General features: G+C 41.2%; 1 protein-coding gene across 3 annotated transcripts in view; it reads left to right on the top strand.

Moving 5' to 3' along the window:
• LOC126271918 (gamma-tubulin complex component 6) overlaps positions 1–13913 on the top strand; it is a 249988-nt gene that overhangs the window by 46177 nt on the left and 189898 nt on the right. For all 3 annotated transcript variants that reach the window (XM_049974312.1, XM_049974311.1, XM_049974313.1), the window contains exon 3: positions 4158–4372. In XM_049974312.1, the coding sequence (XP_049830269.1) occupies positions 4158–4372 (215 nt within the window). The remainder of the gene's footprint in view (positions 1–4157; positions 4373–13913) is intronic.

The following is a 13913-nucleotide window of genomic DNA, read 5'->3' as shown; positions in this document are numbered from 1 at the left end:
TCAGCCCTGAAGCATGCACCATAAATCTTTGGCAGGTATCTTATTGTCATGATTTGAATCCATGATTAGTAAGAGTCCTAATAACAAAATAACTCTTCATTGGTGTGTTGAATACCTTGTCAAGAAGCCTCTTCATTTTAGTGTATTTTTATGAGATTCATAAAATGAGACGTAAAAAAGAGCTTTATAGCCTCTACATCTACATCTACATCCATACTCTGAAAGCCACCTGGCGGTGTGTGACGGAGGGTACCTTGAGTACCTTTATCGGTTCTCCCTTCTATTCCAGTCTTGTATTGTTTGTGGAAAGAAGGATTGTTGGTATGCCTCTGTGTGGGCTCTAATCTCTCTGATTTTATCCTTGTGGTCTCTTTGCGAGATATACGTAGGAGGGAGCAATATACTGCTCGACTCCCCAGTGAAGGTATGTTCTCAAAACTTCAACAAAAGCCCGTACTGAGCTACTGAGCGTCTCTCTTGCAGAGTCTTTCACTGGAGTTTATCTATCACCTCTGTAACTCTTTTACGATTACTAAATGTTCCTGTAACGAAGCGCGCTGCTCTCCGTAGGATCTTCTCTATCTCTTCTATCAACCCTATCTGGTACGGATCTCACACTGCAGAGCAGTATTCAAGCAGTTGGCGAACAAGCATACTGTAACCTACTTCCTTTGTTTTTGGATTGTATTTCTTTAGGACTCTTCCAATGAATCTCAGTCTGGCATCTGCTTTAAAGACGATCAATTTTATAAGATCATTCCATTTTTAATCACTCCTAATGCGTGCTCCCAGATAATTTATGGAATTAACTGCTTCCAGTTGCTGACCTGCTATATTGTAGCTAAATGATGTGGGATCTTTCTTTCTCTCTCTTGGAGACTCAGTTTTTCCATGTTGTCTTAGCCCTGTTCTATCTCACACTGTTTTGTACAGAATGCTGATATTCTTGAGATGGTTCTATAACAGACTCGCTTCCACTTTTGGCAATGAATTTATCGCTATTGGTATTAGTATCTGGTGGGTTGGGCTGAACCTCATCTTCATTCTCAGATGGAGGATCAGTTCTAGTTTCTTCCACAGCACCAACCACTTTACTTTCATCTAATCTATATTTGATATTTTTCAAGCACTCTTTCAATAGAACTAGCATGAAAATGTTGTCTATTTATAATACCTATACAACAGAAGCAGAACAATGAAAATAAAAACATTTGAAATCCTAAAAATATGTTTGAAGACAACAATGCAAAAGTTCATTTCACCAAATCACAACCACCTGAAATCTTTCCTCGGTATTATCAATTTGGCATGGGGGTGGGGGTGGGGGGGATTCCAAGGCCCAGTGAGAATAAAATCAAATAAATGAATTTTAATTTATTTTAATTAACAGATTGTATAATCACTCAGTTGTAAATACAGTGCTTTGATTTCAAGTTCATATGTCAAAGGACGTGGATACAACTTATAAATACTGAATCAGCTGGCCTACGAAGCCCTCCCTTTAGTAATGCTGGGGTTAATGCATCTAGCGGCTGGCAGGCATAACTGAACTTTCGTTAAACTCATCAGTAAAGATGACTTTGCTTGAATTTTCCACTAATAATGCTTAGCTAATTGGCAAGAGGTACGAGCTCTATTCAAAAATGTCCAGAACTTTGTCCACAAAACTTTTCTATACTTACCTTGTACTATCGTCAAAGTCTCCTTTGAAATACTCTCCTCCACTGTTGATACTCTGCTCCCAACACCATTTCCACTCCTGAAAGCAGTGTTGGTACACCTCTTTTTGGATTGCGTGAAGTGCCATGTGCGAGTTTGCTTTTATCTCATCTGTCATTGCAAATCTTCTTCCTTTCAATGGGGTTTTCAACTTTGGAAATAGAAAATGTTCTGCAGGGGCCAGATCTCTCATTTGCACAATCCATAAGCTCTTCACACATTGTGAGGCGAAGGTCTTTCTGATCTTGATTCATGAGCCGTGGGAGAACTAGGCGACAACACGATGCATTCCAAGATGCGTGTCAGGATTTCATGACATGATCCAACTGGAATGTTACATCCTCCTGCAATCTCTCAGTCAGTCAGTCTTCATCTGGCACACACAATTTCATTGATGTTCCTGATATGAGTGTTGTCGGTAGGTGTTGAAGGGCGTTCTGAACAAGGGTTGTCTTTAACTTCCATCTGGCCATTTTTAAACCATGTGAACCACTCATAATGCTGAGTACAGCTTAAGCACTCATGACCGTAGGCTTTCTGCATCATTTGGTATGTCTCTGTCATGGTTTTCTTGAGTTTGATGCAAAATTTAATGTACACAGACCTTGTAAATCAGACACAAGAACAAAAAAATTATGTTACTGGGTGTCTGTTATTATTATTATTATTATTATTATTATCATTACAAGATAACAATTTTTATAGTTTTATGCATTCAAATCACATTTTAGAATGATGTTAACCATATTGTCTCATTAATTTCCTATGTTGGATATTTATTGTTGTTAAATACACTCCTGGAAATTGAAATAAGAACACCGTGAATTCATTGTCCCAGGAAGGGGAAACTTCATTGACACATTACTGGGGTCAGATACATCACATGATCACACTGACAGAACCACAGGCACATAGACACAGGCAACAGAGCATGCACAATGTCGGCACTAGTACAGTGGTTATCCACCTTTCGCAGCAATGCAGGCTGCTATTCTCCCATGGAGACGATCGTAGAGATGCTGGATGTAGTCCTGTGGAACGGCTTGCCATGCCATTTCCACCTGGCACCTCAGTTGGACCAGCGTTCGTGCTGGACGTGCAGACCGCGTGAGACGACGCTTCATCCAGTCCCAAACATGCTCAATGGGGGACAGATCCGGAGATCTTGCTGGCCAGGATAGTTGATTTACACCTTCTAGAGCACGTTGGGTGGCACGGGATACATGCGGACGTGCATTGTCCTGTTGGAACAGCAAGTTCCCTTGCCGGTCTAGGAATGGTAGAACGATGGGTTCGATGACGGTTTGGATGTACCATGCACTATTCAGTGTCCCCTCGACGATCACCAGAGGTGTACGGCCAGTGTAGGAGATCGCTCCTCACACCATGATGCCGGGTGTTGGCCCTGTGTGCCTCGGTCGTATGCAGTCCTGATTGTGGCGCTCACCTGCACGGGGCCAAACACGCATACGACCATCATTGGCACCAAGGCAGAAGCGACTCTCATCGCTGAAGACGACACGTCTCCATTCGTCCCTCCATTCACGCCTGTCGCAACACCACTGGAGGCGGGCTGCACGATGTTGGGGCGTGAGCGGAAGACGGCCTAACGGTGTGCGGGACCATAGCCCAGCTTCATGGAGACGGTTGCGAATGGTCCTCGCCGATACCCCAGGAGCAACAATGTCCCTAATTTGCTGGGAAGTGGCGGTGCGGTCCCCTACGGCACTGCGTAGGATCCTACGGTCTTGGCGTGCATCCGTGCGTCGCTGCGGTCCGGTCCCAGGTTGACGGGCACGTGCACCTTCCGCCGACCACTGGCGACAACATCGATGTACTGTGGAGACCTCACGCCCCACGTGTTGAGCAATTCTTCAGTACGTCCACCCGGCCTCCCGCATGCCCACTATACGCCCTCGCTCAAAGTCCGTCAACTGCACATACGGTTCACGTCCATGCTGTCGCGGCATGCTACCAGTGTTAAGGACTGCGATGGAGCTCCGTATGCCACGGCAAACTGGCTGACACTGATGGCGGCGGTGCACAAATGCTGCATAGCTAGCACCATTCGACGGCCAACACCGCGGTTCCTGGTGTGTCCCCTGTGCCGTGCGTGTGATCATTGCTTGTACAGCCCTCTCACAGTGTCCGGAGCAAGTATGGTGGGTCTGACACACCGGTGTCAATGTGTTCTTTTTTCCATTTCCAGGAGTGTATGTCTGTTTCACCTACTTTCTTTCCTGAGACTTCTTTTCTTCTTCCCACCCTTCCCTCCTTTTTTACTGCTGTTCATCAGCAATTCGACTCTGTGTGTGTGTGTGTGTGTGTGTGTGTGTGTGTGTGTGTGTGTGTGTGTGTGTTGTAGTAATGTTTTGACAGAGACTTCTTTTTCTGTGTTTCCAATTCCATGTAACAAAATATGAACTTTTTTTTTAAAGGTAGAGAAAATGTGAACCATCCACCATGGTTTGACCCATTGTTTGCATTGGCAACACTGCAACTAGATCTTCCAGATGGCAAGGCTTCTCAGCTTGCACATTGTTTGCAGCATCTTGAATTTTTGAAAAATGTGTACTCAACAGATAACTTGAAGAAAATTGTGCATTTTATTTTGGCTTTATCCAACTCAAGACCACCACAAAAGGAAGATTTTGTAAGCTATTACATGTTTTTCTACTTATATTTTACTTTTAAGAAATCTGTGTGTCTATTTTGCACCAATTATTTTGACGTTTGTTTATGTTCCAGAAACAACACATATTGTAGATTTTTTGCACAAAATTTTTCAGATGAATTCTTTGAACATAGTAGAACATATTACCTTAACTGTTACATGCTGAACATACAGTTTGATATTTTCCATACATTTAGAATGTTTGTTTTGTTTTTGACAAATGTAGCTCAGCACAGATGGGCATTTTTGTATTGGCTTTTGACAGGAATTGCTGCCTATGTGCTATTCACAGAAAATACTTAAAATTTACAAAACTATTGTATTTACTATTTTTATTTTAAGTTAATATATTCTTAATGTACTTGAAAATGATATATATTAATATATGACTCTTCAAGCTTTCCTGGCAGATATATCATAAATAATCATTAAGAATTTGCTGTTGTATGACGTTCTGCAAATTTCACAATATTTGTGTGGAGCAACTGTCTGGTATCTTCAGGTGATTGAGCCTTGATGGTGGCTAGGTACGTCCTTATATACAGAACCCACGCACGAAGAATGGGCAGGGATGGAAATCAGGCAAACGCAATGATTTGCAGGTAGATGGCAATACTCAACTGCTCTCTGCGAAAATTACAGAGCAGCCGACCTGCACATGTTCTGTACACTATGTTTACTAAAGTGGACAGATGCTACTCACTAAAAAACCGTATGAGACCAAATTGTGACAGGATTGTTATCTAAAAATCTCGATTGTCTCATTGTGATTTAATAGAAGCCATTGCAGGGTTCCAGGCTGTGCTCAGTTGAAATCCCACGTTCCCGTTGATGAGATTATCAACTGTACAGGTACATATTGCTTCCTTAAACAAGCAATCCCAGAATGATAGATGCCGGGGTAAAACTTCTGCTTTTTCATAAATCCTGTGATGCCCTGCATTCAGATAGTGTTCTGCAATTGGCAGCTTATCCAGCCGGTTGTAGGCATGTATGGTGCTGATGTTCATCGCAGTGTTCTTGTACTGTGTGACATGTCTGATCTATATATGCCACCCCACATTGACAAGGAATCTCATACACGCCATGTTTCCTCATGCCAAAATCATCCTTAACTGAACCCAACAGGGTCCTTAGTTTTGCAGATGACCAAAACACACACTTAATGTCATTTCTTCTGAGGATTCTTCCAATTCTTGATGGCATGGCACCAAAATACAGCAAAAAGGCCTAAGTGATAGGTGACTTCGTATCTTCATTCTGCTCCATGGACTGAAATTGCATGGGCCCGAATGCATTATGTATCTGCCTCTTAGAAGAACCATTTTGTCAAAGCACTTTCTTCAAATATTGCATCTCACTCAACACACTTTCAAGAGCAGATACCACATGCGTTCTATGAACTAACTTACATAATGCACTACCGCATTGTGCGACATGATGGTAGCTTGTGGCCTTTAACTGTAGATCTGTATGCGTTGGCTTGCGGTAAATGCTGTGTCCTAAGGTTCCATCTATTTTACTTCATACCAAAACAGCAAGAAAAGTTAAAGTGGCCACACCACGAATGTGTCATCCACATACTGAAGAAAACAGAGGGTTTGAGAGTGGCTGTCTGTAGTGCTTTTTCTTCAAAGTCCACATAAAATAATTGGCCACCATGGGGGACAGAGGGCTTCCCACAGCAACACTGTCCACCTGTTCAAAATATTGGGCAAGAAATACAAAATATGTTGAAGTAAGCACGTGTTTAGATATTGTCAGAGTGTCCTGCTGAAATTTGTTGCTACTGAGCTCTAGAATGTCCTGCAAAGGCACCTTTGTAAGTAAAGACATAACATCAAAACTTACTAAGAGATCCAATGATTGCAATCTAAGAGTTTTCATGTGACCTATGGAATCCTCAGAGTTTTGAACATGGTGGTTGCCCTTGCCTATGAGAGCTTCAAATAGTGATGTCAGATATTTAGCAACAAAATAAATAAATGCTCCTACCTCACTTAAAATGGGATGGAGAGCAGCCCATTCTTTTGGGTCTTGGATAGGCCACACAATCAAGGAGGAACTGCAACCTGTTGACGCAGACCCTTGGTGACTTGCACTGAATTTGAGCCCTTCCTTATGAGTTCCAAGGTCTGTCTCTGGATTCTATGTGTTGGATCACTTTTTAATTTACTGTATGCAAGTTCGCCGAGCAGTTTGTATACCTTGCCATCATATTCCGTGTGTGAGAGGAGCACAATAGCATTTCTTTGTCAGCAGGTTAGATGACAATGTCTTGGTCCTCTCTCAATTCCCCTAGAGGATTTCTTTCAGCTGAAGTGACAGTAAAGTTGGACTTCTTAGTGGAGCTCAAGTCAAGATGCGGCTTGTGTCATGCCAAATCTCTTTGGCAGCATCCTTAGGAAGTTTCAAAACAGCTTGTTCTATTCACTAAGCGCATGTCAGATGGGAATGGTCCCCAGAGTAGGTGCGGAATTCAGACCCTTCTCTAACATCAAAACTGCAGCATTGTCCAGGGTTTTCTCCATGAAATTAAACATGGTACATCTTCTTGGTATGTCTTCTTGCATTTGGGCTTCCAATTCGGATCGTATTTTCTCATTTGACCAACCTTAGCTTGTTGTTCAGTCCAGTCTGCCAGTGCTCAACCGCTGCTATCTATCCAGTTCCATGATACCGATGAAAAGTTCTCTGAAATCTTCAAATGGAGTGATAGTTGTTGTCTGTACACCAACCACAATTCCTGGTGTATATAGCACACCCTTTCTCTCACAAGAACTGCACTCGCCCGTCGATTAATTCTAACAGCAGTCACAGAGATTATGTAATGTTGAAATTTAACAAATGTGGGAATGGTTTACTTGTCGCGGTATCTCAGTAAAAATGCAGGAGTGTTAACAGTCTGTTTCTCTTCAGGCGTAACTTGTCAAACTCACATATGTCCTTCATCATATCTCCCCCGTAAAGGTACCAGATGTGACTCTTCAAGCTTTCCAGGCGAATATGTTGTAAATAGTCTTCTTGAGTTTGCCACTCGATGAAATTATGCAAATTCCACAATATTTACTCAGTACAACTATCCGACATCTTCAGTTGGTAGAACCTTACTGGTGGCCAGGTACAAGTAGCAGTATCCGAACGTCAGTGCTGCTGTAAAAAGGACACATGCACAAAGAATGTACAGGTGCAGAAATCACATATGTGCAATGATTTGCATATAGATGGTGCCATACTCAAAAGCTCTGTGCCAAAAATCACAGAGCAGCCATCTTGCATGTGGGCTGTGCACTATGTTTACTAACAATACGGCCAGACGTTACTCACTGAAAAACCATACTAGACCAATTTTATGATGGGTCTGTTATCAAAAAATCTTCATTTTTCTCATCCTGATTTAACTGCATCCAATGCTGGCTTCCAGGGTGTGCTCAGTTGAGATCCCACATCCCTGTTGAAGAGAATAACAGCTGTACGGATATGTATTGCTTCCTTAATGATGCAATCCCTGAAAGACAATGCCACTGCACATAGACGAGGAATCTTATACAGACCAAGAAAAAAGTTTCTTCCAGCCAAGATCATCCTTAACTGAACTCACCAGATTCCTCAGTTTTCTAGATGGTCAAAAAACCTGCTTAATGTCATATTTTCCAAGGACTCTGATTGTACTGAACTACAAGCTAAGGTTCATCAAATGACAAAATATGATTGACTCATAGCCCAGATGCAAGAAGACATGCCAAGAATACAAAGACATACCATGTTTAATCTCATGGAGAAGACTTTGGATGAAGCTCCAGTTTCAGTGCTAGAGGAGCGTCTGGATATCGCACCTACACTGTGGACCATTTCTAGCAGAGATGTGATTAGAAGAATAGAACAAGTTATTCTGAAACTTCCTAAGAATGCTGCTGAAGAGATTTGACATGACACATGCCACATCTTGACTTGAGCTCCATCTGAGAAGTCCAAAAATGTCACCTCAGCTGAAAGAAATAAGAATTGAGATGGGACCAAGACATTGTCATCTTACCTGCTGACAAAGGAAATTCTGCTGTGCTTCTCTCACACATGGAGTATGCTGGCAAGGTATACAAACTGTTCGATGATATTGCATGCAGTAAATTAAAAAGCGATCCAATCAGTAGAATCCAGAGAAAGACCTCCGATGTCAACAGGAAGGACTCAAATCCAGCAAAAGTCACCAAGGGTCTGCGTCAACCGGTTGCAGTTTCTCCTCAATTGTGTGGCCTATTTAAGATCCATAAGAATGGACTGCATCTCCATACCAATGTAAATTAGGTAGGAGCACTTTTTTATTTTGTTGCTAAATATCTGACATCACTATTGGGAGCTCTCATAGGCATGTTTGAAACTCGGAGAATTCCATAGAGCACCTGAAATCTTTTAGATTGCAATTGTTTAAGTTTTGGTGTTATGTCTTTATTTACAATTGTGCCCTTGCAGGACTCTGTAAAGCTCAGTAGCAACTAGTATGAGGAGGACATAGTGATATTATTTAAACATGTGCTTACTTCAACATATTTCTTATTTCATGCCCAATATTTTGAACAGGTGGACAGCGTTGCCGTGGGAAGCCCTCTGTCTCCCATGGTGGCCAACTATTTTATGGTGGACTTTGAAGAAAAAGCTCTACAGACAGCCACTCTCAAACTCTCTTGTTTTCTGCAGTATGTGCATGGCGCATTTGTGGTGTGGCCACATGGATTTGATACTCCACCTACATTTCTTCAGCATTTAAATTCCCTCCAACCGAATGTAAACGTCACAATGGAAATGGAAAAAGATGGTACTTTACCTTTTCTTGCTGTTTTGGTATGAAGGAAAATAGATGGAACCTTACGACACAGCATCTACCGCAAGCCAACGCATACAGATCTCCATTAGAAGGCCACAAGCTACCATCATGTCGCACAAAGCAGTAGTGCATTATGTATGTTAGTTCATAGAGCGCTTGTGGTATCTGCTCTTGAAAGTGTGTTGAGTGAGATGCAATATTTGAAGAAAGTGCTTTGACAAAACGGTTCTTCTGAGAGACATACATAATGCATTCAGGCCCATGCAATTTCAGTCCATGGAGCAGAATGAAGATACAAAGACACCTATCACTTAGACCTTTTTGCTGTATTTTGGTGCCATGCCATCAAGAATAGGAAGAGTCCTCAGAAGAAATGACATTAAGTGTGTGTTTGACCATCTGCAAAACTAAGGAACCTGTTGGGTTCAGTTAAGGATGATTTTGGCATGAGGAAACATGGTGTGTATGAGATTCCTTGTCAATGTGGGGTGGCATATGTAGATCAGACATGTCACACAGTACAAGAACACTGCGATGAACATCAGCACCATACATGCCTACACCAACTGGAGAAGTCACAAATTGCAGATAACTGTCTGAATACAGGACATCATATGATTTATGAAAAGACAGAAGTTTTATCCCTGGCATCATCTTTCTGGGATTGCATTGTTAAGGAAACAATACATATCCATACAGCTGTTAATCTCGTCAATAGGGATTCAGGATTTCAACTGAGCACAACCTGGAACCCTGGATTGGCTGCAATTAAATCAGGATAAGGAGAGCAAGATTTTTCAACAGCATATTCGTCATAACATTGGTCTAGTGTGGTCTTTTTAGTGAGTAATGTCTGTCCACACTGTTAGTAAATACAGTGTACAGCGCACACACAGGAGGGCCGCTTTGCGATTTTCGATAGAGGGCATTTGAGTATGGCACCACCTATCTGCAAATCATTGCACATGCATGATTTCCATGCCTGCACATTCTTTGCATGTGTGTTCTATATTATTGGGCTTCCACTTGCAGCTGCCTTCAGTCATACCTAGCCACCAGCAAGGTTCCCCTCCTGAAGATGTCGAACATTTGCTCCGAGGAAATATTGTGGAATTCGCACAACATCATTTTCTGGCAAACCCGTGAAGACTATTTATATAACATTGATGTAATTTACATTTTATAACAGAATGATATTCTTTAACTCAAAGACGTGGATTGCAAAAGTTTTTTGTTTTGTATGTATTTGACTGCAAAAGTGAATGGAACAGTGCAGTGTTTAAAATTTTTGTATATAATAGCTTTAATAAGATTCCCAGATGAAGACCATTTCTACATGGGGAACTACAGAATATACAAGGGAAAACCGTCAGTTGACAGGAAGAACCTCAGGCTCTTATGGCACAGGATTTGCAGTACACAGAACAATCACAGACACCTAATGAAAGAATCAGCACACTGACAATTAATGCTGCAAACAGGGTGCAGGGTATACGCAATCATAGCGCACACACACCAACAAATGACTACAACAGCAAGGACCCAGACGGCATTGAGGACTTTTGGACAGTAAAGGAGGAGACAATCAAGAAAATACCTACACACCAAGCTAAAATTATTCTAGGAGACTTCAATGCAAAACCAGGAAAAGAACAAAAATACAGACACATTACGGGAATGTACACACCACACCATGACACAAACCTAAACGTGAGACACCTGTTAGAATTCTGTGAGACCCATGACCTCAAAGTCATGTCAACAAACTTCAAGAAACCCATAGAATAATTAACCAGGTTGAAACTCCCAAACGGCAAGAGAGAATTACAGATTTACCATGTCGTAATACAAAGAGAAGCACAGAGGGAAACCCAGAACATCAACACGAAAGGGCTTCTTAGACTTGGATAAGGGCTTCTTAAACTTGGATCACCACCTACTACAGGTAAAGATACGCCTAATACCTAAGAGGAAACAACAGAAAACTAATCATTAGACCAGATCCAGAATATCTAACACTCAACCAAGAGAAAAAACTTTAGAAAATTAAGATAGGAACAGCTATCAGGAAAACTTCAGGAAGCCATGAAATTAGCAACAGCGCTGAGAACCAAGAAACACCATTGGTGGAACCACACATGTGACCTATCAATCAAAAGGTGAATCAACACATGGAAGAAGTTCAATAGAAGCAAGATATCAGAAAACTGGCAAGAATTTCTCAAAACACAGAAACAGACAAGTAAAATCATCCGTAAAGAAAAATGAAACTACGACAAACAGAAACTAGAAGAGATAGAAGTAGACACGGAACAACACATGAAATTTCTACAGGGCGTTCAGAGAAAACGTGATAAAATACCAAATACCGAACCTGAAGTACTTCAAGAAACTCCTAAATGCAGAATCACCAACAGACAAAGTTGACATGGAGGAACCCCCACCAAACCCAGATAGCAAACTGCCCTTGATGAAGAAATTAGAGAAATCATCAAGAACCTCAAGAACAATAGAGCACCAGGAGAGGATGGAGTCATTGCGGAATTCTGGATGCTGCAAGACTCGGATCTCACAGAGTACATACACAACATCATGAAACAGATATGGGAAACAGAAGAGATAATGGTGCACAGCACTCATACACCCTCTACACAAGAAAGGGGATAAGTCGGACCCAAACAACTATAGGGACATCTCACTGCTACCCATCACATATAAGATACTTTCAAGTGTGTTGCTAAATAGATTAGAGAAGTAAACTGATCACCTGATTGGAGAATACCAGGCTAGGTTTCGTAAACACAGGTCTTATGCTGAACAGATATAGAACCTTAAGATGATACTGCAACACAAACAGAACATAACCATCACCTCCGTTGACTTCAAGAAGACATACAACTCAATAGACAGAGAAACCTTCTTTAAAATCCTGAAAGAGTACATAGTAGGTAGGAAGACACTAACCATAATTCAGCAAACACTAACAAACATGACATCTAAAGTGAAGTTCTGTGGAGAGCTCTCAGAACAAGAGTCAGGCAGGGCGATGGCCTCTCGCCATTGGTATTCAACATAGCACTGGACAGGATAGTGAAGGAATGGGAAAAGACACAGAAAGGAGTCCTATTAGGAAAAGTAAGAGTCAAGTGCCTAGTGTTCACAGATGATTTAGTCATCGAAATGGTACGAGAAATAGAAAAAACAAGAGCCATAGAAGAACTACACGAAATCACAGCCACGACCAGACTATAGATATCATACGAGAAAATACAGTTCATGAGCACCCAAAAACACCGATCACTACACACAAAATGTGGGACAATACAGTGAACAGAAAATTTCAAGTATCGAGGAGAAACAATACAGATTACAGGAAGAAATAAGGTATTTGATGAAGAGAAATGAGCAAAACTAGAGAAGGCCTACGAACTGACTTGGAATCACTATAATCTGAAAGCTCTCTCTCAAAAGGCCAAATTGCGACACTACAAGATGGTGGTGCTACCAGAAGCATTATACCCAGCTGAGCCCGCAGTAGTACAAGGAGAGACACAAATCAAACAGATAGAAAAGTTCAAATGAAAAATACTTGGGGAAATATTCAGGGCGACGCAGAAAGACAGAGTATGGATAAAGAGGCCAACTGAAGAACTATATGAACACACAAAGAAAATAACAGACCATATCAGGAAACGAAGACTACAGTTTTAAGGACATCCCAGTAGAATGGCACCACATAGGATAACAAGACAGATCTTGGACTGGGTTAGCACAAGAAAAAACAACAAATGGATGAATGAAGTAAGAAATGTCATGGAACAACTCAACATGGCACAGGAAACAATACAAAACAAAACTCTCATTAGGAACCTGACCAGAAGAAACAAACTACAAGAGACACCATACAACAAATGAAGACAATGGACCAAACAGAGATGACAAAAACACAGCTAGAGGATGAAAGAACATTCTTCAAACAGGAAAGAAGAGAAGCTGAAGAGAACAGAGGACCTAAAGTGGACCAAAGAATGGAAGCAGGAACACAGCACACAAATGAAGTAAGTTGGGGCAGAACGTAAAGAGAAAAAACAGGGAAATGGACATGAAGTTTAGTCTAAATGCACTCTTCAAGGGCACAAATAATAATAATAATAATAATAATAATGCAACACAGGCTACAGACCAGAATAGAAAAACTGAGAAAAGACATCGGACAGCTAACACAATTTATAAGAAATGAAATGTCACACAAAAAACAAAAAAAGGTTAGGTAAAATCTCACAACAAGAAGCGATAGAGCAATTAGATGAAAGGAAGCAGAAATTACAAGCATTGGCCAAACGACTTAGAAGATACAAAAAAAGTGAAAATAGAAGGAAACAAAACCAAACATTCAACACAAACCAAAAGAAATTTTACCAGACAATAGATAACACACACAATTTTTAAATAGACAATCCATCAAACATAACAGACATGGAACACTTCTGGAGCAACATATGGTCAAACCCGGTACAGCATAACAGGCATGCACAGTGGATACAATCAGAAACAGACGCATACGAGATGATACCACAAATGCCTGAAGTGATAATTTTGCAACATGAAGTCACCCAAGCAATTAATTCCACTCACAATTGGAAAGCCCATGGAAAAGATAAAATAGCAAATTTCTGGCTAAAGGAAGTTCACCTCAAC

The sequence above is a fragment of the Schistocerca gregaria genome, chromosome 5 (genome assembly GCF_023897955.1).
Source record: "Schistocerca gregaria isolate iqSchGreg1 chromosome 5, iqSchGreg1.2, whole genome shotgun sequence".
Taxonomy (NCBI): domain Eukaryota; kingdom Metazoa; phylum Arthropoda; class Insecta; order Orthoptera; family Acrididae; genus Schistocerca; species Schistocerca gregaria.
This window is presented reverse-complemented; position numbering and strand designations above follow the sequence as displayed.